Source organism: Salmo trutta, chromosome 4 (genome assembly GCF_901001165.1).
Source record: "Salmo trutta chromosome 4, fSalTru1.1, whole genome shotgun sequence".
NCBI classification, from domain to species: domain Eukaryota; kingdom Metazoa; phylum Chordata; class Actinopteri; order Salmoniformes; family Salmonidae; genus Salmo; species Salmo trutta.
In genome coordinates this window covers 9,689,089-9,715,579 of record NC_042960.1, presented here as the reverse complement: position 1 = coordinate 9,715,579, position 26,491 = coordinate 9,689,089, and the positions used below count along the sequence as shown (strand labels likewise).

The following is a 26,491-nucleotide window of genomic DNA, read 5'->3' as shown; positions in this document are numbered from 1 at the left end:
TCTGAGTGGACACGTTGTTAGCAGAACTCACAACCTATGCTACACTTGTGAGAGACAAGTTTTTATTCATTTCATTCCATGTTCGAGTTTTGTCAATTTATTAATCATCTTTGCTGAGTAAGGACTCGCAGCTGATTTCGCATATAGAAGTAGGACTGGTCTACCTGGCCTGCGCGCAAATGTAGGCCTATAAATATGCCCATTTGGGGAAGTCTAATAGTATTTTTGATTGTCTTAACATATCACTACTAATGAGCTGTGGACCTCAAACAAACAAGTAAACAAAGTCTGTTTTTAGACTCAATTGAGAATGCAAATATTTCCAGCTCTCTCCCTTTCGATAACCACTCGGCATTAAAAGGAAAAATGTAATGCTCTGTTTCAGTCATAAAATACCTGATTACTTCTTATCCCTTGCACAAATAGCCTGCAGCTGTGTCTGTTCCGAGCTCACTGGCACAGGAAACTCTGAGGGCCCAGAATACCTTTTTTTTTAATTCAGGATATTTTCTACCTGCAGGCTGCAATGTTTTTATTTGTTGGCTTTATGTAGGCTATTTTTACACAGTTGGCAATGGCAATAAAAGTTACTTTTAGATTTGTATCATTAACCACAGACAATGATTTTGCGATACCAAGACTATTATAAATGAAATGAAACTGCATCACAAAAATGTGCATATCAAAATCATAACAGGCACACAGATCAGTAGGAACGGTAGGATAAATTGGCACTCCAAATGGAAAAGGTTGCCGACTGTTGGTGTAGCCTAGCAACTCCAGGAGCGTAAAGGCAGTGGCGGAACTAGAGTTATATATATGGGGTGGCCAGGGGGTGGCCAAGACTACTTCAGGGGGTCCATAGACCATGACAGAAAATGTGTGTGTTACCCTAACCTGACATCTAAGGAGCATGAATGAATCCTATGATTAGGGCTGGGCGATATGACGATATACGTTGTGTGACGATGGAAAACCGTCTATCGTTTCATATTATGCTCTATCGTTTATTTCGTTGTGTCGCAAATCACACTCTTTACGGCAATATTTTTTGTCAATTGGACGTCGCTTTGTGTTCTTTCTCGAAATTTACAACACAAACAAACATGGAGGAGAGTGAACGTGACACAGAGCACAGAGCTCGTACCTAAAAGAGGGGCTACTTCGGTCGCATGGACGTGGTTTGGGTATGAAAAGTCTGACACGGACCAGAAAACCGTCCTCTGCAAAATAAGCAGCAGGCCGGTCCCAACAACATGCTCAAACACCACTAACCTCTTTTACCACCTACGCAAGAATCATGTGAAACAGTACGGAGAGAGTCTACGGATGAGACCCAAAAAAGTACAGTCGAGTGCTCAAAACAAACCCCAGACTGAGACGTTGCAAGAGGCTTGCAAGAGGCTATATTTTAGGCCTATATTTATTTTGTTTGCAACTATAGTTGAAGTGTTTTCTATTTACCTTTTTAGATTTTATATATTAATATTTAATATTTTGTTCAATGCTTAATTGAAAATTTGCACAAAGGTTCTAAATAAAAGGAGAAATAATAAAATATGAGTAAGTACCTTTTATTTGTTGAGTATAATTCAACATGTAATAAGAAATAGGCCTTTACATGTGGTCATTTTATAAAAACGATTTATTCATTGAATTTACAGAAAATGTGTATATTGTGATATGTATCGTTATCGGGATATGAAATGACCTATATCGGGATATGAGATTTTGGCCATATCGCCCAGCCCTACCTATGATTGCTGATTAAAGGTAGAAGTGATAATTCACTTAACCCGGAGTTCTTCAATGTGGCAGATAGTGTGGTCCAAAAGGGTTACTTCACTAGAATTCTTTAACACACTATGAATAGTCAGAACTGCAGCTCAATTTCTTTCTCTCTCACACACGCACCAACGCACGCACACACACACACACACACAGTACTCACATACTGGAGAGACTTGGGTCACTCTGTTTTCATGAATATATAATCTGTGTCTATAAGTGTTGAACATCCAAAATATTTTCAGAAAAAAAATCTCAACCACCAAGAAGATAAAATAGCATGTGTGTGTTACATAAATTGCATAGTTTACTTACAAAAAAGTAAATGTACAAAAAAACACCCTAATTTGACATACCAGGTATCATGCAGAAATGGACATGAAAAATATAAATCATTTTGGTGCCCATCAATTTTACAAACTTACAGTATCATATTTATGCTTATATACAGTTGAAGTCGGAAGATTACATACACTTAGGATGGACTCCAAAAATGTCTTGTTAACAAACTATAGCTTTGGCAAGTCGGTTAGGACATCTACTTTGTGCAAGTAATTTTTCCAACAATTGTTTACAGATAGATTATTTCACTTAGAATTCACTGTATCACAATTACCGTGGGTCAGAAGTTTACATATACTAAGTTGACTGTGCCTTATACAGCTTGGAAAATTCCAGAAAATGATGTCATGGCTTTAGAAGCTTCTGATAGGCTAATTGACATCATTTGAGTCATTGGAGGTGTACCTGTTGCTGTGTTTCAAGGCCTAACTTCAAACTCAGTGCCTCTTTGCTTGACATCATAGGAAAATCAAAAGAAATCAGACCTTAGAACTCAGAAAAATAATTGTAGACCTCCACAAGTCTGGATCCTCCTTGGGAGCAATTTCCAAACACCTGAAGGTACCATGTTCATCTGTACAAACAATAGTACGCGAGTATAAACACCATGGGACCACACAGCCATCATACCGCTCAGGAAGGAGACACGTTCTGTCTCCGAGAGATGAACGTACTTTGGTGCGAAAAGTGCAAATCAATCCCAGAACAACAGCAAAGGACCTTGTGAAGATGCTGGAGGAAACAGGTACAAAAGTATCTCTATCCACAGTAAAACGAGTCTTATATCGACATAACCTGAAAGGCCGCTCAGCAAGGAAGAAGCCACTGCTCCAAAACCGCCATAAAAAACCCAGACTACGGTTTGCAACTACACATGGGTACAAATATCGTACTTTTTGGAGAAATGTCCTCTGGTCTGATGAAACAAAAATAGAACTGTTTGGCCATAATGACCATCGTTATGTTTGGAGGAAAAAGGGGGAGGCTTGCAAGCCGAAGAACACCATCCCAACCGTGAAGCACGGGGTGGCAGCATCATGTTGTGGGGGTGCTTTGCTGCAGGTGTCACGTCCTGACCAGCAGAGGGAGCAATTGTATTAGTTTTGGTCAGGGCGTGGCAGGTTTTTGTGTGTTAAGTGTTGTGTTGGTGATTGGACTCCCAATTGAAGGCAGGTGTGTTGAGTTGCCTTTTGATTGGGAGTCCTATATAGTAGTGTGTGTTTTTCTTTGGGGTTGTGGGTAGTTGTTCTTGCATTGCGTTTTGTGTGCCTGCAAGACTGTTCCTGTCGTGTGTATTGTTTGTTGTCCGGTGGATGCTTTACTCTTTTTTAAAATTAAAATATGAGTATCCACATTCCCGCTGTGCCTTGGTCTTCTCTCCACTACGACAGTTGTGACAGAACTACCCACCACAAAAGGACCAAGCAGCGGAGGAGGAAGGAGCCACAGGGGAACAGCGTGATGGACTGGACATGGGAGGATATCCTGAACGGCAAGGGATCCTACACATGGGAAGAGATCCTGGCCGGAAGGGATCGCCTCCCATGGGAACAGGTGGAGGCACTCAGGAGAGTGGAGGCAGCAGGACAGAAGAACCAACGGCAGCGGTACGAGGGAACACGGCTGGGTAGGAAGCCCGAGAGGCACCCCCAAGATTTTTTTTTGGGGGGGGCACACGGGTAGTTTGGCTAGGCCAAGGAAGAGCCGTAAGCCAGCTACCCGTGATCACATGGAGGAGCGTATGAGGTGGAGGGCGCCATGTTTCGCTGAGGTGCGCACTATCTTGCCTATACGCACGCACAGCCCAGTCCGCCCTGTACCAGCGCCCCGCATGTGCCAGGGCGAGGTGAGCATCGAGCCTGAAGGGGTGTTGCCAACCCTGCGCTCAAGACCGCCAGTGCGCCTCTACAGTCCGGTGTTTCCCGCTATACGCACTAGCACGGAGGTGCGTGTCTCCAGGCTGGCAGGTCCAGTACCAGCCCCACGCATCAGGCGTCTAGTGCGTCAGCCCAGCCTCGCCAGTCAGGAGTCGCCAGAGCTGCCCGCCAGTCAAGAGTCGCCAGAACCGCCCGCCAGTCAAGAGTAGCCAGAGCCGCCCGCCAGTCAAGAGTCGCCAGAGCCGCCCGCCAGTCAAGAGTCGCCAGAGCCGCCCGCCAGTCAAGAGTCGCCAGAGCCGCCCGCCAGTCAAGAGTCGCCAGAGCCGCCCGCCAGTCAAGAGTCGCCAGAGCCGCCCGCCAGTCAAGAGTCGCCAGAGCCGCCCGCCAGTCAAGAGTCGCCAGAGCCGCCCGCCAGTCAAGAGTCGCCAGAGCCGCCCGCCAGTCAAGAGTCGCCAGAGCCGCCCGCCAGTCAGGAGTCGCCAGAGCCGCCCGCCAGTCAGGAGTCGCCAGAGCCGCCCGCCAGTCAGGAGTCGCCAGAGCCGCCCGCCAGTCAGGAGTCGCCAGAGCCGCCCGCCAGTCAGGAGTCGCCAGAGCCGCCCGCCAGTCAGGAGTCGCCAGAGCCGCCCGCCAGTCAGGAGTCGCCAGAGCCGCCCGCCAGTCAGGAGTCGCCAGAGCCGCCCGCCAGTCAGGAGTCGCCAGAGCCGCCCGCCAGTCAGGAGCCGCCAGAGCCGCCCGCCAGTCAGGAGCCGCCCGACTGCCCGGGTCTGCCAGAGCGGCCCGACTGCCCGGGTCTGCCAGAGCGGCCCGTCTGCTCGGATCTGCCAGGGTGCCCCGCCTGTCCTCCGGCCCAGCCCGAGTGGCCCGCCTGTCCTCCGGCCCAGCCCGAGTGGGCCGCCTGTCCTCCGGTCCAGCCCGAGTGGCCCGCCTGTCCTCTGGCCCAGCCCGAGTGGTCCATCTGCCAGGGTCAGCCCGAGTGGCCCATCTGCCCGGCGCAGCTATCGGCGCCACCGAAGTGGGCGACGCCGAAGGTGGAGCGAGGTCCACGTCCCGCACCGGAGCCACCTCCAGGATAGGTGGGTTGGGGAGGGAGGGTGTAGCACAGTGCCGTCGTTGACGGCAGCCACCCTCCCTTCCCTCCCTTATTGTTTAGGGGTTATTGTTTTTTGGTTTTGTTGGGGTATTGGGGATTTTTTAGTTTTATTTTTTAAGGTGCATTCTGGGCTCTGCACCTTGAGGGGGGGGGGGTACTGTCACGTCCTGACCAGCAGAGGGAGCAATTGTATTCGTTTTGGTCAGGACGTGGCAGGTTTTTGTGTGTTAAGTGTTGTGTTGGTGATTGGACTCCCAATTGAAGGCAGGTGTGTTGAGTTGCCTTTGATTGGGAGTCCTATATAGTAGTGTGTGTTTTTCTTTGGGGTTGTGGGTAGTTGTTCTTGCATTGCGATTTGTGTGCCGGCAAGACTGTTCCTGTCGTGTGTATTGTTTTTTGTCCGGTGGATGCTTTACTCTTTTTTAAAATTAAAATATGAGTATCCACATTCCCGCTGCGCCTTGGTCTTCTCTCCACTACGACAGTTGTGACAGCAGGAGGGAGTGGTGCACTTCACAAAATAAATGGCATCATGAGGGAGGAAAATTATGTGGATATATTGAAGCAACATTTCAAGACATCAGTCAGGAAGTTAAAGCTTGGTCGCAAATGGGTCTTCCAAATGGACAATGACCCCAAGAATACTTCCAATGTTGTGGCAAAATGGCTTAAGAACAACAAAGTCAAGGTATTGGAGTGGCCATCACAAAGCCCTGACCTCAATCCAATAGAACATTTGTGGGCAGAACTGAAAAAGCGTGTGCAAGCAAGTAGGCCTACAAACCTGACTCGGTTACACCAACTCTTGTTAGGAGGAATGGGCCAAAATTCACCCAACTTATTGTGGGAAGCTTGTGGAAGGCTAGCCATTTACGTCATTTAGCCGAAACGTTTGACCCAAGTTGCACAGCCCTTGCTATGTCAAGAGAGCTTGATTTGAGCATGTCAGAAAGACATTTGGCATCACCAAGCACTTCACAAAAGGTAACCAAAAGCCTAATGAAATGTAAATCTATCTGAGAAAGAAGGCCCCTTGCCTCCATTGATCTATCACCACTATTTTCAAGTGTGATATCCTGTAGCACTCTCAGAACTGCTGGAAGCCTGTCCCTCAGATTACGGCATGCCATGTATCTGCATGCCCACCTTACATCCGTAAGTCTCTGTAGTTCCCTGGGCTGCTGCTGTGGATACTGCTCTTTCTGAACTGCAAGCCACTTGAGATGAACGTATGAGCCAGATACAAAGTTATAAAGCTTCTAGTAGAGCAAAAAAGTTAACTGCCTAAGGCACTGACTTTACAGCATCGACAAGAACCAAATTCAAACTATGTGCAATACAGTGCACATAAAATGCAAATCTTGCATTTTAATCCGTGCAGACAGACCAGAATGCTTTCCGCTTATGACGGATGCACCGTCATAGCTTTGCCCCGCAAGATTATTTCTGTAGTCCAGACCATGTTTTTCAAGGCAATCAATAATCATTTTTGTGAGACCTGCTGCATCTAAGCTTTCAGCTGACTGAAAGTGTAAAAAGCTTTTGTGGATGGCCCTGTTGTAATTGTACCTCACAACTAAAGACATTTTTTTTTTTTTTTTTTATGTTTGGTTTCATCTGCAATTACACTAAAAACTTAACTTTCTTTTACTTCTCTTATTATTTTACTTTGTATTGACTGTAAAAAAAAATAAAAAACAATCTGACAAACTCCAAGCATTGATTATGCAAGAATAGGCTGCCATTAGTCAGGATGTGGCCCAGAAGTAAATTGACAGCATGCCAGAGCGGATTGCAGAGGTCTTGAAAAAAAAGGGTCAACACTGCAAATATTGATTCTTTGCATCAACTTCATGTAATTGTCAATAAGAGGTTTTGACACTTATGAAATGCTTGTATTTATACTTCAGTATTCCATAGTAACATCTGACAAAAATATCTAGACACTGAAGCAGCAAACTTTGTGAAAATTATATTTGTGTCATTCTCAAAACTTTTGGCCACGACTGTAAGTATAGTTTTCCTCCACTTTCTTTTCCCGATCCTCATTTATGACATCTAACATTGATGAGTTGCTGTCAAGAGCCCTTTTATGCTGATTCCAAGCATACATAGTATTGATATGATGCTCTGCCTTCGAATGGAGCTTAAAACCCCAGAATCTTTAAACAGTGCCTATTTCCAGTTACAAAAATCTGACTGTGATGTGATGGCAGATTCAGGTGTATTGGGCAGAGAAAAATGCCTACAGACAAAAAAACAATAAGTCGAATCTTGACTTACAGAATATTCAAGCCATGAATTGTCCTTATACCAGGAGCTGTTGAAAGCCCTGTTCCTAGTACCATGCTGACTTCTGGGAAATGTTTTCAAACACGGCTGTACAGGACCCTCTTCTCTGGATCTTGAAGTGTCTGAAATACACGTTAAATAATGTCATATCTCTATGGAAATTAATAATTAAGGGATCCACAAGATTAGATACTAACAGCTGCTAACTAACATGTGTAGTTTAAAGTATAGGCCTGGCCTACCATTGGGTCCTTTTGGAACAGCATATCTGGTGCTTGATGCATTTAGGAGGGGCTCGATGACATCTCCTGGCAGCTCTGGCTCACTGTCTTGCTCAGAGCCAGAGGTCTCTCTGTCGTCCCTTGATACATCTATTACATTAAAATAACACAACAACCATTTGTGTATAATCACAATAAAAGTGCCACAGCCATCAAAACAAGAACACACATGAATCAACAACCAACATTTTAAAGTGAGGCTTAATCTGACAAAATCATATATTACAAGCTGAAGCTAAACTTAAATTCTGAACTGGGCATGTGACTGACTGCCTGGTAGATGCTCTGGCCTGGTGGTGGTAGACTGGGTACTTGTGAAGTCTGACCACACTGACTCTGACTAGCCTCAGGTAGGGAGCTGCTCTGGGGTCCGGTGGTGATGCAAGGGCTGGGCTCTGTTTGCACCTGATCTGCCTGTTTGTGATTCTTTAAAAAGAAGTCTGATATCTCTCCCTTTCTTTTCATGTTTAATTGACCATATGCAAAAATAAGACAGTCTATGGTTACATCTAAGCATCCAATTACCCACATTTTAGTCCAATCTCAATCTTAATTACAAATCCCCATTATCATAACTGTACCTTAAAATCAACTACCAGCCTAAGTTACTAGTTAGATCATGGCTAGCCCTACTCTGCAGTAAGTTACTTAGCTAGCTATAATTTCTTATACATTTACGATAGCAAACAGGCTATAGTTATAATTTCTTACACATTTACGATAGCAAACAGGCTACAAATTGTGGTAATCTTTTGAGTAACGTTAACAGATTGATAATAAAAATTGTTCGTTTTGAGTTCAAGTACAAAAATCTAACTGAGATCATGGATTTCAAATTGCTGATTGTTAACTTGCTGAACACTGACAGCTGTAGCCTACTAGTTACCCCACATTAGCTAAACATTCGTATACTGTAACTTACAACACTGCACTGTACATGCGTGTATTACTAGCACAGATGTAAACATAATGTTAGGCTAAATTGGGAACCAATCTCTCTTATCTGATTAACTGTCTGTTAATGGAGCCAAAGGTCTAACGTTAACTTACACAGCGACACAAAGTTGTTCAGGAAACCTAAGGTTTAGCATCGGGTTTAAAACTTACTTCAAATATGAGGTTTTCGCCAATCACGAAAATAGCTTGTGGAGCTGTGGAAATAGTCTCTCTTCTTCTTCTGTATGTTCTTCTTATTCTTCTTCTTCTGTATCTCGAAACCAACGTTAATATTCTCTCTTCCTCGTATTGATTGGAAAAATGCTGGCCGAATGTAAAATGAAATGCTACTTTCAACAAGAGGTGAAATGAGAAGTCAATCAGCATCAAACTGCCAGTAGTGAATAAAATGTTGGGACCCCTCTGGCTCCGCATCAGCATAAAGGCAAAATCTGCAAATGCCAGCAGCAGCGGGAGGAGGGTAGGAAACAGTTTTTTTTCTTCTGGTTAGGCTATATTGATCTCTGGCTCCCTCTTGAGTCCTTTGTGTGTCTTAATTATTTAATCAAACAGCATGCTTAAAGCTTCAGATAAGTTCAGTACATACAGTCTATGGACAAATACACATTTAAAAATGTCAACCAATCGATTGGTGATGACTCTCGGTCGCCCAAAATGTTATTTTTGAAATTAGCACACCTTTGCATAATACTAAGAAGAGAAAGAGCAAGAGCGCCTAACAGAGTGCCATCACGGTTCTAGCTAAATGACACTGAATGAGGGGACATTTCACGATTCATTAAATTCTGTGGAGTGAATTCAATTTGCGCCCATGTTTTAATGAGTGCCCAGCAGTGGTTAATTTGGAGATAACCATTTCACATTGCTTCTCAGGGTATCTTTCACAAGAACAGCTTTCCTTTCTAAAGACTTTTAGCTGAAGTGTGTGTGGGGGGGGCTCTCTCTGTGTGTGTGTGTGTGTGTGTGTGTGTGTGTGTGTGTGTGGTGTGTGTGTGTGGTGTGTGTGTATGTTACTGCCTGTGGAGGGAGAATGGTGATTTGGCTTAACTATAAAAGGAAAGCACACACAATACACAGCTGGATGTTTTTGCAGGGCCTTCTATTTAGCTAAGGATTGTTCTTTTAAAAACTTCAAAGCACTCTAAAGTTTTAATTTAGGCTACTTGTTATTTACTGTGAACATTTACTTTTCAGCTTAGTGTTTTCTAACCTGGCATGCCCTGTCATATTTCTAATTTGTCTAAGGTTAGACAGCAACAAATTCATGTTCTGAGATTCCTACCGATGTCATTTGAGTCTGTCATTCAGGTAACTTAAATTAGAAACAACTGTCATCTTTGATGCTTTGAGCTGTAGAATCTAATTCATATTCCATTTTCCAACCCCTCTTGTTTGAGAGCTGCAGAAATGACACTGTCAGTCAGTCAGTCAGTCAGTCAGTCAGTCAGTCTATTGCAATAAGAACACCTCTCTCTTATCTCTCACATCACATTTTTTGGGGGGCGGTTGCCGGGTGATTGATGGGAATTGGATCTTTGCCCTTAAATGTTGCCGTGGAGATAAAGCGGTGGTGACAGCTCCATGCTGTGAGTGACTTCCTGGATATCTCCACGGTGACCGCGGGCGGTGACACTTCAGGAGTGACAGGTGATTTTCTCCCCCCAAGGTGTCAGAGGGGGTCTGAGCTCAGAGAGAGGGAAACTCTGAGTTCTGCCAAGGTGAAGACCTTTGGACACAATTCAGCTGAGTCCTTGCCAACAGGTCTCCGATTGGTTGGTTCACACATTGCAGGTACCAAGATAATTGGACTAGGTGTACCTTTAATACAGGGTAAAACATGCACATTTGAAGCAACAGTTCATATGTATAGGCAATATAACGAACAAGCAGCACACCGGTTTTTAAGCAATAAGGCATAAGAACCCGGGGATTATCGTGTGATAACTCCCGACTAAGGGCTGTTCTTAGGCCCGAGGCGAAGCCAAGGGAAACAGCCCTTTAGAGGGGGTTATCAGACGATTTTTGTTCACCTATCCGGTACCACTCCTGGCATGAACAATTATTTTCACTTTTTGCAATGTCAAAATTCAAATAAAAGCGATAAAATTGATTTATTTCGAGTTGCACCCCCCCCCGTATCTCTCTCAGAACTACAATGAGATTCCGTTTCTATGATTTCTCTCCCTCTCTCTGCTCTGATAGACATGAGCCTGCAATTCTCATCTCTCCAGCGTTGCACTTCATCATTTATTTCCTTATAGAATCATAACCGTGCGAATGGTTCTGGAGGAGCTGCAGCAACACTGATGAATTTAAATACCTTTACCAAAGTTATAGAGTTACTGCTGTCTGTTCAGAACTAAATGAAATATTTCAGAATAGCCTACTACACTAGAAAAGCCTTGAATGTTGCCACAGAGGATCAATAGCGTCTTTAAAGGAATTGCCTAGCTGTGGAGTGTATCCCAATAACAAGTCATAGTCTACAGTCTGGAACATGTGGCAAATATGTCAGTGAACAAACAGCATGCAGACAAAACAGGTTGGAAAGCAAATGGCTCCTGCTGAAAAGAGAAGACTTTATGCTGTAGGCTACCAAAATACTTGATCAACTTCCAAATATTTTACAAATTAAAACAGGAGAGAGGCTTTTGGCAACAGCGCATCGGCCAGTCAGTGGAACTGGAAAGAATTTTTAGGACTATAATTTCCTACTCATACTGTAGCCTACAATAGCTATTGATGGATTCAAGACAAGTTAGTTTTTATTGATCTCAGATTCTCAGTTGTTCTTTGTCAAAGTAGCCTCTCATTTCGATCATTTGTGTCGTATTATGGTGATTTTAAGACAATTGGGAACTTGAGTTGGAATCATGATGTCAGTGATCTTCAGGTCAGAGCTCTAGAAAGAGGCCCGAGTTCCTGACTTGGAATTCGTTAGATGACTATTCAAAACAAATTTGACCAATTGGAGCTAGTTTTTTCAGAGTTCCCAGTTGTCTTGAATGCACTGAAGTCGGAATTCTGAGATTTCCCAGTTGCGAGTTCCTAGTTGTTTTGAACGCGGCATTAAAAAAGATTATACCAAAGTCTCCAGTCAAATGAAATGCGTTTTTAAAAGACAAACATTTTCCCGGACTCTATGCCACTAAAATTGTTCCCCATGCCACTACGCAAATGTGATGATATGCATGCAATGCTTTATTATAAAGGTGATTCTTTTTTTCATGCGTTCCGGTACCTCAGAGCTCCCCAGGTCACCCCCATCTCGTGCTCAGTGTTTGTTCCAGCACTTCCCGATTTACAAATTAAGCACTGAGGAGAGCTAGGCTAAAGTTACTTCTCCTTTGCTACTGTAGCTAACTAGCCAACTAAAACTAACACACAATCACATCAAGCAGCTGAAATGACAGCAAACTATGTGCATTTTCCTTTGTTTTACCTTCGTTTATATTGCCAATTCTTTGGATATATCCATTAATGATCCTGATAAAGGAATTGGCCTGACTTTTAGTCTCATCATGTTCATGTGCATGGCACCATGGAGATCCCACCACAAAAAAAGCAACATGTTGCACAGGTTCGATAGGCAGACAGCAAGGCTTATATTAACCCCGCTGTACCAAACCAAATGCTAGGCTAGTAGCATGGGGAAATATTGGCTAGACGCAGGCTTTTTTGGGGGATTTGTTTTGTTACATTGTTACACACAAGGATAAACCATGACACATTACATTCTTAATTTAATAAAACAATGAACTTTAGAATGTCATATTTTTTACTCCTGCTTTAAAGCTCCACACTGTAAATCTAGCCTACAGTTCTGAGGACGCACAAAGTGATTGTTTTATTTTAATGCTCCTTTTTCTCTCTCATGGGCTATGGGCTATGGGTTATGGGCTATGGGTTATGGGTTATGGGTTATGGGCTATGGGCTATGGGCTATGGGTTGCGTTTCACATGAAAAGGCATTTTACTATCATAGCGCATTTAGCCCTCCGGTCAGCCCTGACAACAGTATACTATTTCCCCACCTCAAATAGCCTGCAGGCGCGCACCAACGGAGGGTTCACAAGACCTGACACAGATCAATGCAAAACACTCCCCAGAAAACTTTTTGTTGAAACAGAATCAGTTCTATGATGGCAAACATCAGACATATTCACTATTGTTGTTAGCTGAGGCTACTGTTAGCGAAAGGGGAAAGGGGGATACCTAGTCAGTTGTACAACTGAATGCATTCAACTGAAATGTGTCTTCGGCATTAAACTCAACCCCTCTGAATCAGAGAGGTACGGAGGGCTGCCTTAAACATCCACATCTTCGGGGCCCGGGGAACAGTGGGTTAACTGCCTTGCTCAGGGGCAAAACAACAGATTTTTACCTTGTCAGCTCAGGGATTCCATGCAGCAAACTTTTGGTTACTAGCCCAACGCTCCTACCCGCCATGCTACCTGCCGCCCCTAGCTAACAAATACCGGAATAGCACCCTGAAAACAGCTGCACTGTCTGCTGTTGTGGCATTTTACGTCATTTTGAGTGACGTCATTTAGAGGTACATCATAGGGGTCATTCATATGGGCACAGAAGACAAACAGTTTTTTACTTTATTTTTTAAAGCTGCCCAGAAAGGACATCGTTTTTATGGGAAGTTACACTCTGAGGCTCCAGTACACAAGAAAGTACCTTTCCCAGCATTACTCCTGAACCTGTATAAGCACACATTAGCAACACCTGATGGTGCTGTTATTGTGTGCATCCCTAACACTGGGAAAGTAATCAGTTAGATATCTGGGCACAGAACAATAAATACTTGTGTAAACCAAACCCAGTCTAATCTGGGACACCCTCAACAGGCAAACAGTTGAGTTCCTGAAAGCAGCTCCTGCCTATGTGTGTACATGGACTCACTTCAATACTACCCTGATCAGCTTATTCTGGGCTATCTGGAGCTTCCCCTTCATAAGCATAGATAAGCCCCCAAACCAGGAAGTACTAGTGTAGTCAAAGTGGCATTGAATGAGGGCAGTGGCTATCACTTTCATGGAGTCCTTATCAAGCAGGTTGGACTTTCTAGGCAAAAATGTAGTCCTGGCATTAACCTTCCCTAGCACTTCAGTGTGTCACGTCGGTTGCAAGAAGAGGAACAAGGTGCAGCGTGGTGAGCGTACATATTCTTTTTATTTGAAAAGACGCTGAACAAAACAATAAACACTCCCCAACAAACCGTGAAGCTAAAGGCTATGTGCCATTAACTTCACTAGGGTAGGGGGCAGTATTTTCACGGCTGGATGAAAAACGTACCCAAATTAAATGGCCTACTACTTAGGCCCAGGAACTGGAATATGCATAGTATTAGTAGATTTGGATAGAAAACACTCTGAATTTCTAAAACTGTTTGAATGATGTCTGTGAGTATAACAGAACTCATATGGCAGGCAAATAATTGAGAAAAATCTAAGCAGGAAGTGAGAATTCTGGTGCTTGTAGTCCTTTAAAGTCATTGCCATTCGAACACACGGTGAGTTAGGGTTCATTGTGCACTTCCTAAGGCTTCCACTAGATGTCAACAGTCTTTAGGAAGTTGTTTGAAGCGTCTACGATGAACACAGACCGAAGGAGAAGGCATGGAACTTGGAGACCAGGGAATGACATCACTTCATTGGGGCGCGTTCACGAGAGAGGATGCTCCGTTCCAAAAACGTTTTTCAAGACACAGGAACCGTCCGGTTGAAATATTACTGAATCTTCATGTTCTGAAGGCCCTAAAGATTGATGTTTTGCAACGTTTGACATGTATGAACGAACGTAAATCCAATTTATTTTTACCTTTCGTCGTGACATTTCCCTCGCGCGCCCTACATTTGGAGTACCTTACTGAACACGCAAACAACATGGAGTTATTTGGACATAAATTATGGATTTTATCGAACAAAACAACATTTGTTGAGTACATGGGATTCCTGGAAGTGCCTTCTGATGAAGATCATCAAAGGTAAGTGAATATTTCTAATACTATTTATTAATTTAGATGACTCCAACATGGCGGCTATCTGTATCGCCTAGTGTTTTTTTCTGAGCTCAGTACTCAGATTATTACAAAGTGTGATTTCCCAGTAAAGTTATTTTTAAATCTGGCAATGCGGTTGCATTCAGGAGATGTTAATCTATAATTCTTTGAATGACAGTTTAATATTTTATCAATGTTTTTGACGAGTATTCTTGTAGACTGTGGTGCTGATCCACCGGTAGTATTGGAGGCAAAATATTTTCTGAACGTCACGCGGCAATGTAAAATACTGTTTTTATATATAAATATGAACTTTATCGAACAAAAAAATGCATGTATTGTATAACATAATGTCCTAGGAGTGTCATCTGATGAAGATCGTCAAAGGTTAGTGCTTCATTTAGCTGTGTTTTGTGTATTTGTGATGCATGCTAGTTGCTTAGAAAATGGCTGTGTGGTTATTGTGTCGATGTACTCTCCTAACATAATCTAATGTTTTGCTTTCGCTGTAAAGCCTTTTGGAAATCGGACAACGTGGTTCGATTCAGGAGAAGTGTATCTATAAAATGGTGTAAAATAGTCCTATGTTTGAGAACTTTGAATTATGACATTTTGTGGCGCTCTGATTTTTCACTGGCTGTTGAATAGGGTGGGACGATTTCATCCCACCTTCCCTAGAGAGGTTAACAATTCAACTTCCCACAACCCAAGGAGGGAAAAGGGCTACCTAAGTATGGTTCCCAATCAGAGACAACGATAGACAGCTGTCCCTGATTGAGAACCAAACCCGGCCAAAACATAGAAAATAAAGAACATAGAAAAAGGAACATAGAATGCCCACCCTAGTCACACCCTGGCCTAACCAAAATAGAGAATAAAAGCCTCTCTATGGCCAGGGCGTGACATAGTGGCCATGCTCACACCTCCCAATCTTCCATCAAGGATGCATCCCAGGTAGCTAACAGAGGTTTTAGTAGTCAGCACCTCCCCCCTAACTCCGCTCTGATTTCAAAGGACCTACTCAATTTAGGTCTGGATCCAAAAATAATTGCCTCAGTTTTACCTAAGTGCAGAGATACCCTATTTTCTCCAAGCCATTTGCTAATGTTAGTAAGCTCTGTGCTAAGTATGCTCTCCAACATAGTTTTACTTTTGTGAGACACCAGAAGTGTAGAGGCATCCGGCAAGAACAAGCATATTTCATATTGTTAATATACAGTAAAAACAGTAAAGGCCCAAGCACGCTCCCCTGCAAAACGCCACAACTCATTGGTTTTGCCTGAGACAGTGAACCATTAACCTGTACTATTGCTCCCTACCTGATAAAAAGGACTTTACCCAGCCTAGAGGGATACTGCTTAACCCTAGTGCTTCCAGTTTGGAGATTAGGAGACAGTGGTTAACTGTATCGGAGGCCTTTTGTAGGTCAAGCAGTTCCATTCCACAGATATTTCCCTCATCAATCTCTTTCCTGATGAAGTCAGTCAAGAAAAGTAGACATGAATCAGTGGAGTATATTTTTCTAAAACCTGACTGAAAATCATACATTAGACTTTGTTTGTTGACACATTCATACATTTTCTCATGTACAACTCTCTCCTGGATCTGATGTTACACTGAGGATAGATATTACACCTGCTTCTACACCTGCATTGCTTGCTGTTTGGGGTTTTAGACTGGGTTTCTGTACAGCACTTTGTGACATCAGCTGATGTAAGAAAGGCTTTAGAAATAAATGTGATTGATTGATTGAGGTACAGGCCGTGCTTCTTTCACATGCATTGCTTGCTGTTTGGGGTTTTAGGCTGGGTTTCTGTACAGCACTTTGAGATTTCAGCTGATGTACGAAGGGCTATATAAATACATTTGATTTGATTTGAATTTCCAGGGTCAGACTTTATCCCCTTCTTTACAGAGGTATAACTTTAGTGTGTTTCATGTTCCTGGGAAAGATGCCTTGTTTAAGAGAATGATTAACGATATGCGTAATACATGGGGCAATTTCCTCAGCAGAATCTATAAGAAACCTTGCAGGAATATTATCCAGGCCTGTGGCTTTGGAGCATTTAAGCTCTGCCAGCATACTGACTATTTTGGCTGTTGCTACCTTTGTAAAAGCCGTAACTCAGCATAATACTTATTGACTTGGTCGTTTCCATACATACCAGAACTGGTGGGCAGCTTTCTAACCAGCTTGCTAATCAGCTTGCTGGCAACAGAAGTAACAAAAATAGTTGAATTCATTGGCAACCTCTGCTTTTTCATATACCATCTCCCCCCTGATGTTCAGTCCAATACTGTTTAGTTTGTTTTTGGTAGTACTACTACAGCCTAGTTCCTTAAATGATTTCCAAAGCTTTTTATGGTCATTTTTGTTCTCAATGATTTTATCAGCAAAGTAACCCCTCTGAGCTTCATCCATTCTGCGCTGTGCTTAATTTTTGTGAAGTTTATATAGGAGAAAATCAGGCTGCTCTTGAGAGTTCTTAAATTTCATCAAGGCCTTATTCCTTGCTTGGATAGATTCTAGAATCTCATGATTAAACCAAGGGCTAGATCTCTGTTTAACCCTGACCTGTCTAATGGGAGCATCACATTCACCACATCAAGGAATCTACATTTAAAGGCTTCCCAGGCACTGTCTACCCCAACACTATCCATTTTTCCATTTTAGTCATTTTAGCAGACACACTTATCCAGAGCAACTTACAGTAGTGAATGCATACATTTTATTAAAAAAAAAATTCTCCCCGTACTGGTCCCCCATGGGAATCAAACCCACAACCCTGGCGTTGCAAACACCATGCTCTACCAACTGAGCCACACGGGACCAACACTAGATTTTAACTTTTTTAACTTTTATTTTTTTGTCATTTAGCAGACGCTCTTATCCAGACTGACTTACAGTAGTGAATGCATACATTTCATAATTTTTTTCCCCCATACTGGTCCCCCGTGGGAATCGAACCCACAACCCTGGCATTGCAAACACCATGCTCTACCAACTGAGCCACACGGTGACCAGTCAATTTTACCCACTTGCTCCCTAAACATTTCAACACAGTATTTTTTGAGTCCTCTGATTCTAACAGTTTTGTGACACTATAATATATCTTAAAAAACCCTCCTTGTGCAAAATGTAATAAAATTATCACTGATTCCATATACTATTACTACACTCTGCGATATTTTGGATTTATCAGACACCAATATTAAGTCAATTGTACTTTGCACTGTTTCACATTCCCTGGTGGGATGTTTTATCATTTGGGTCAGGACAAGTGATCTACAGAAGTGCATAAATACATTGTGAGTTGGGTTTTTCTTTTTGCAGACATCAGTATTGAAATACCCTAAGATTTTTTTTTCCTTCACCAGGGAATCATTACAGTTTGACAACACAATTTCGAGACCTACATAGAATGCATTCTGATTGGGCGGCCTGTAACACACCCCCAACAAAATCGGCTTAGTTTTGGGAAGGCAGATATCCAGCCAGACAATCTCCAGATCAATGCTTAAATCCGATCTGACGTTATAAGCAATGTCCATTCCGATTCTTCCTGTCTCTGTAAAACATAAGACACCCATCTCTGATTTGCAAACCAACAGACGTATCTCATCTATCTTTGGTAGTAGGCTTCGGATGTTTAAGTACACAAAATGTAAACACGTATTCCCAAAGGCCTCACTGAATACCCGATCCACTTGTAACTCGCCTCCCACTGCACTACCATCTTCCCGCTGCACTGCCTCCGGTGGCCTCTCTGCCACCCCTCCCCAGGTGCTGCTTCATCGGCCTCACCACCGTGTCCCCTGTCTCTCGCCTCTGGTGGCCTCCACACCGCTGCAGACGCCCCCTCCTCTGGTGCACTCTCCGTCCTAGGTAAGTCCTCTGGTCCCACTCCACCTTCATATTATTTGAATAGTGAAATAATTTCTAATGCCTATCCATCTAAACTATGTAGCCAACTGATTGGTATACTTATGCAACATAATCACAGCATTCCACTGAAACTTAATAGGTTGGATATCTTCATATGTACAGTAGGTGACTAATGCTGCGTTCACAAAAAGAGGGAAGGTGGTATTTACCACATTCAGCTGGGATAAATCCACTTGAACACCCCTCCAACTGGTAATTACTAGTGGGAAACTTGTCTATCATCCTTGAGCTCCGACTTATCCCACATGCTGACCTCTGATGTTGCCTAGTAAGGAAAAACTGCATAACTGCATTTCCAGCAGTCAAATACAACAACAAAACATTATTTATAAAAAGCAATCTATTAATACGGTTGTTGAGCATTATAATTTGTTTACAAGCATGGTAGCTGTACTTTTAGTTTATGGTTGACACAGCCTGTTGGCCTTTAGCCAATCAGTGTTTCTCAACGAATACAAAGCACGTGACTGCATCCAACTGGTATTGATGACTTCACAACTGGGAATTACAACCGTGCCACTGGGTTATGAACGTAGCATCAGACAATAAAGGTTGATTTCATTATTTATCATTCGGGCAACAGATGGAGAGTTATTATCATTATGACTCATAATTATACATTGCCAAATGATTTCTCAGAAGGTTTGGTTTCAAATGTAGCTATTCTGTCAGCAGAGCTTATTGTTATTCTCGCTTCAGGTGAAAAATCTGTTCATAGATATTTCCTCTGCACTCACTGGAGAATTGTCCTCCACAGGCACAAAGAGGCCACTCTGCCTAGCTGCTGTGTGCAACACACCAGAACGTGCCTAGCTTCTCTGTGTAACACACCAGAACATGATGGGGGTGAACGCAGTCCTGGGATATGGAGCCAGCATATCTGGCATGCATTACACAGCTGACCAGTTTAGGTACTATTGAAGTGTGGTTGTAAGATGGGAGAATAATTAAACAATATAATATGGCCAGTGACAATAACATTAGCACATCAAACGCAGGCAAGCGCACACACACACACACACACACACCTTGGGGGACAGATACAGCTGTAGGGTAGAGCAGCAGCTGTGCCCATCTGGTGTCCCACCGTGAGGACTATCGTCCCAGAGAGCCTCAACTCACTGAGAATCTGCCACCTCTAACTGACCCCACACACACACACACAGACAACACACACACACACACACACACACACACACACACACACACACACACACACACACACACACACACACACACACACACACACACACACACACACACACACACACACACACACACACACAAAACCTTGCCCAAAGCTGCCATTCACACACACACAGAACCCAAATAACCCATTTCCACACATTCACCTGACTCAGTATGTAAACAGAACAGACAGGCCTACAGCATGAACCAACCAACAGAGAGTGGGTACATGGATGAACTGTAGACCATGGACTCAAACTATGAAAGTGCACAGCTTTAACATAAATGTTACAAACGTTAAAGGGGAAATCAGTAGTTGAAACAACAACAAAGCTGCCACCCCACCACTGTTTTTGGTAAAAAGCTGGGGGATGGGGCTGGAGATATGTAACTACTTTCAAATTCATAAACAGAGCTAGATGCCAGGATTGACCATCCATGATATCAAATGGGTTTTGACCATATTTTGAGCCTATACTGCGTTTGTTTACATTTAGGTTGTTTACAAACATTGGAGTAAAACAAGCTGATATTTTGGGTTCTAATGGGATACGACAGTTGAACTAAACTCACCAGGCATTTATGTACAAGACATATTCTTCAAGAATGAATTCCAAGTCCAAAATGGGTGTAGCAACTGTGTATCACTCCTTTAAACAACCAATGAATTCCCCATTAGGCTGAATCATCACCTGATGCAAATGAAGAACACACACTCTAAAGTCCATCCACCAAGAGATTGTTTGTGCTGTTGCTCTTCGCCCGCTAAAACAATATTAAAATACCTCAATTATGCTAATACATGCATGGGCTTACAGAGGCGGAATATGGAATGTGGAATGATCCGAGCTAAGCCCTGTGGTGTGGTGAGTCTTCTCTCTGTGTGTGTGTCTGTCTCGGTAGGCCAGTGGACTGAGAGTTCCAGTGGATTGTCTCAACGTCTCAACACTGCGGGGGAGCATACAGTACACTGAGTCGACACAATGACTGACCCTGTCCGGCCACGGTGGTCTGGCTACTGAACGCTTACGTTCTATCTCCCCCTGAGGCAAGCAGCCACACCACTATAGGAAGTGAATCTGTTTCTCTGCACAACACCAACATCCACAGAACCACAGGAGAGAAAGAGGGCAACGGCCAACAGGGCAACCAGCTGGCTGGGGGGTAAAACCCAACTCCTCCCAAACCAAACTACCTGACCATAGATGAGAGGTTGACACAAATGAGTATGGCTCATACTAGCTTCACACACAGGGTTATACTGAAGGCAAAGACCCCCAGAGGCAACATCCAGGGTTGTGGACACCAACAACATACACTAACAAAGATGAATCAAAGTGAGATTCTAGTTGGTAGGGGTAACGGAACTAGTGCAGTGCCCCGTACCCACCAACGCCATACTGTTGGAGCTAGGAACACAAGCATTTCACTACACCCGGAATAACATCTGATAAATATGTGTATGTGACCAATACAATTTGATTTGATTTGATTTAACCAGGGTCCTATCTGATACATAGAGCACCATACTGCACTAACTGTAGTTTAACCAGGGTCCTACCAGCACCATACTGCACAAACTGTAGTTTAACCAGGGTCCTACCAGCACCATACTGTAATAACTGTAGTTTAACCAGGGTCCTACCAACACCATACTGTAATAACTGTAGTTTAACCAGGGTCCTACCAGCACCATACTGTAATAACTGTAGTTTAACCAGGGTCCTACCAGCACCATACTGTAATAACCGTAGTTTAACCAGGGTTCTACCAGCACCATACTGTAATAACTGTAGTTTAACCAGGGTCCTACCAACACCATACTGTAATAACTGTAGTTTAACCAGGGTCCTACCAGCACCATACTGTAATAACTGTAGTTTAACCAGGGTCCTACCAGCAGCATACTGTAATAACTGTAGTTTAACCAGGGTCCTGCCAGCACCATACTGTAATAACTGTAGTTTACCCAGGGTTCTACCAGCACCATACTGTAATAACTGTAGTTTAACCAGGGTCCTACCAGCACCATACTGTAATAACTGTAGTTTAACCAGGGTCCTACCAGCAGCATACTGTAATAACTGTAGTTTAACCAGGGTCCTGCCAGCACCATACTGTAATAACTGTAGTTTACCCAGGGTTCTACCAGCACCATACTGTAATAACTGTAGTTTAACCAGGGTCCTACCAGCACCATACTGTAATAACTGTAGTTTAACCAGGGTCCTACCAGCACCATACTGTAATAACTGTAGTTTAACCAGGGTCCTACCAGCACCATACTGTAATAACTGTAGTTTAACCAGGGTCCTACCAGCACCATACTGTAATAACTGTAGTTTAACCAGGGTCCTGCCAGCACCATACTGTAATAACTGTAGTTTACCCAGGGTTCTGCCAGCACCATACTGTAATAACTGTAGTTTAACCAGGGTCCTACCAGCACCATACTGTAATAACTGTAGTTTAACCAGGGTCCTACCAGCAGCATACTGTAATAACTGTAGTTTAACCAGGGTCCTGCCAGCACCATACTGTAATAACTGTAGTTTACCCAGGGTTCTACCAGCACCATACTGTAATAACTGTAGTTTAACCAGGGTCCTACCAGCACCATACTGTAATAACTGTAGTTTAACCAGGGTCCTACCAGCAGCATACTGTAATAACTGTAGTTTAACCAGGGTCCTGCCAGCACCATACTGTAATAACTGTAGTTTACCCAGGGTTCTACCAGCACCATACTGTAATAACTGTAGTTTAACCAGGGTCCTACCAGCACCATACTGTAATAACTGTAGTTTAACCAGGGTCCTACCAGCACCATACTGTAATAACTGTAGTTTAACCAGGGTCCTACCAGCACCATACTGTAATAACTGTAGTTTAACCAGGGTCCTACCAGCACCATACTGTAATAACTGTAGTTTAACCAGGGTCCTACCAGCACCATACTGTAATAACTGTAGTTTAACCAGTGTCCTACCAGCACCATACTGTAATAACTGTAGTTTAACCAGGGTCCTACCAGCACCATACTGTAATAATTGTAGTTTAACCAGGGTCCTACCAGCACCATACTGTAATAACTGTAGTTTAACCAGGTGCCTGCCAGCACCATACTGTAATAACTGTAGTTTAACCAGGGTCCTGCCAGCACCATACTGTAATAACTGTAGTTTAACCAGGGTCCTACCAGCACCATACTGTAATAACTGTAGTTTAACCAGGGTTCTACCAGCACCATACTGTAATAACTGTAGTTTAACCAGGGTCCTACCAACACCATACTGTAATAACTGTAGTTTAACCAGGGTCCTACCAGCACCATACTGTAATAACTGTAGTTTAACCAGGGTCCTACCAGCAGCATACTGTAATAACTGTAGTTTAACCAGGGTCCTGCCAGCACCATACTGTAATAACTGTAGTTTACCCAGGGTTCTACCAGCACCATACTGTAATAACTGTAGTTTAACCAGGGTCCTACCAGCACCATACTGTAATAACTGTAGTTTAACCAGGGTCCTACCAGCACCATACTGTAATAACTGTAGTTTAACCAGGGTCCTACCAGCACCATACTGTAATAACTGTAGTTTAACCAGGGTCCTACCAGCAGCATACTGTAATAACTGTAGTTTAACCAGGGTCCTGCCAGCACCATACTGTAATAACTGTAGTTTACCCAGGGTTCTACCAGCACCATACTGTAATAACTGTAGTTTAACCAGGGTCCTACCAGCACCATACTGTAATAACTGTAGTTTAACCAGGGTCCTACCAGCACCATACTGTAATAACTGTATTTTAACCAGGGTCCTACCAGCACCATACTGTAATAATTGTAGTTTAACCAGGGTCCTACCAGCACCATACTGTAATAACTGTAGTTTAACCAGGGTCCTACCAGCACCATACTGTAATAACTGTAGTTTAACCAGGGTCCTACCAGCACCATACTGTAATAACTGTAGTTTAACCAGGGTCCTACCAGCACCATACTGTAATAACTGTAGTTTAACCAGGGTCCTACCAGCACCATACTGTAATAACTGTAGTTTAACCAGGGTCCTACCAGCACCATACTGTAATAACTGTAGTTTAACCAGGGTCCTACCAGCACCATACTCTAATAACTGTACTTTAACCAGGGTCCTACCAGCACCATACTGTAATAACTGTAGTTTAACCAGGGTCCTACCAGCACCATACTGTAATAACTGTTGTTCAACCAGGGTTCTACCACAGTCACTTAGTAGGGTATGGTGTAAGGACCCTGACCACCAACACACACAGTAGCGTAACAGTTAACCAGGTGTCCTACCTCTGTCACTGTAGTCATCCACCAGTATGATCTCAGCGATGAGGTGGTCTGGGGTGCGGTAGGAGATGCTGTGGATGGTCCTCAGCAGGGACGACCAGCCCTCGTTGTGGAAGGGGATGATGATGCTGGTGTTGGGAAGGTTCTCCAGGTACAACTTCGTCTTGCAGCTGAGGAAAGAGAATACACAATATACCAGGGACTGTATTAGCCTCCATGGTTTGTAATACATCAGACCAGACCTTTCTTGACCTGTCCTAACAAAGACCCCAGTGGGATCGAAATGCATGTTTCATCTCCATGTTTAGTTTACGCATTTGATGTACAGCTAGCTGCATGTGTTGGTATTTGGTATGTTTGAATATAGTGACTCTGTGATAGGCTAAATGTCACAATCTAATACTGATATCTTTAATCACGTCTTCCTACATCTGGAAAGCCAACCTGCTCCCTGCTGTGTGTCACACTGCCAAGCCAGCCAGCCTTCCAGCCAGCCAGCCAGCCATCCAGCAAGCCATCTTGCCAGCCAGCCAGCCAGCCAGCTAGCTAGCCATCCAGCCAGCCAGACAGCCATCCAGCTAGCCTCAAACACATAGCCTGCTTTACCTTCTACCTCTGCTGAGTCGTAAAGTAAATCAGCGTTTAAAAGAGCCACTCCAGCTTCAGCCGGACTAATAAACAATTCAGGGAAATCTGCATGTTAATAGCCGCCTCGACAAAGCTGAAATTGGCAAATGAAGCAGCAGTTTTACGGTTCACACGAGTCTCCTGCTAATTTACCCCGGTGACAACCTTGACAAGCTGTTCTAATTTATCACCGGTCTCTGCAGAATGATGACTCGGTACTTGGTTAGAAGCCCTGGTTTTTATTATTGTTTTATTTAGAGAAAGAGGGAGGGAGGGAGGGAGCATAAAAATCCCCCACCAAACTGCTCCAGCTCCCTACATCTGTGCAGGGCTGGGAAAGCAAATTCATTCCTGCTGGAGTTGAGCCAATCTCTAAAACACAAGGTTGGTCTCTCCAGCTGCCCTGTCAGATAATTCTACATTATGAAATACCATTCAGGAAGGAGAGGAGCATCGATTTGCATAGTAATAGGCAGATAGAGCCACATACCATTATGGAAAATAGCGTTGTCACCCCCCTCCAGCGCCGTATCGCGAGGAAACTTTAAATATGGGGCTGGATTGGGGCTTTATAGACCTCTCTTAAATGCATATAGGCTTAAATTAAACTTCCATTTTCCCTTCCTGACTGTATGGAATGAGTACGTGAGGAAGAGAGAAAGAATGAGAGAGTGAATAAATAAATGACTGAATAGAGGCTCCGTTCAGGTCAGGTAAGAATGAAGCAGAACTGTCAGCTTCCGTTGAACTTGATAAGATGACATTGAACATGATGCAGACTTGATGCTATCAACTGCTGATGTGATTCTGTTTCATCTCAACTAGGCCTTTGCACCGCCGTGGTTGTCGCTCAAACAGACCCGATGAGAATGACATTCATGTTACATTCTGTATGGGTAAAATTGCCTTCAGTCTGTTCCTTACGTGCTGATTTTCCACTCCCAGCATGATAGGATTCCCCCCTGCGTCTTATACTGTCTGCCATGCTGTTACCGCCATTTAATAACAGGTCGCTGCTCTCCAGATCAGATCAGTACTTAATGTAACACCTGCCTGGGTAAATGCATAGGTGTTAATGTTGGATGAAATGTTGAGCTGCGTCATTTGGTGTATAATGCACAATGCTGTAAAAACATGCCAGGCTTTATTCTGAGGCATTGCTCTATTCAAGTGTAGGCTATGTACACTAACTATCGAACGTTCAACTTCTCCATCATATCGTATGACTTGTGGAACTGATTATAGATAGTCCAATCCTTCAGTAATTGAGAAAAAAACCGTCATTAATTCAGCAGTGAAAACATCGTGAAAATAACCAAATATAAAACTGTAAATGAGACCAAGTTGGGTTGGATCCAGGTATAACTATTTTGTGTAAAGGGTTCTACATGGAATTCAAAAGGGTTCTACCTGGAACCAAAAGGGTTCTACCTGGAACCAAAAAGGGTTTTTCAAAGGGTTGTCTAATGGGGACAGCCCTAGGAACCATTTTAGGTTCTAGATAGTGTATGTGCAGACTGAGAAATAAAACATTGACAAAAATACTTAGCATTCACAGACATCGCAATCCCTTAAATGTTTTTAACCTGTGAGGTTTATTTTCCGTACCGCTTTACGTCAACAACATTAGCTAGGAAGCGGCAGCACTGGCCTCATTTCCATCTCTTAAATTCGTTGAAATCAGGGGTGTATCTGAGTTATAGCCATCATTACATTAAGCAGGGAAGCAGAACAGGCAGGCAGAACAGACAGGCAGGCAGAACAGA

At 43.3% G+C, this 26,491-nt stretch overlaps 1 protein-coding gene across 2 annotated transcripts in view; it reads right to left on the bottom strand.

Moving 5' to 3' along the window:
- LOC115191815 (polypeptide N-acetylgalactosaminyltransferase-like 6) overlaps positions 1–26,491 on the bottom strand; it is a 245,147-nt gene that overhangs the window by 148,180 nt on the left and 70,476 nt on the right. For both annotated transcript variants that reach the window (XM_029749748.1, XM_029749749.1), the window contains exon 5: positions 24,102–24,268. In XM_029749748.1, coding sequence (XP_029605608.1) covers positions 24,102–24,268 — 167 coding nt within the window. The remainder of the gene's footprint in view (positions 1–24,101; positions 24,269–26,491) is intronic.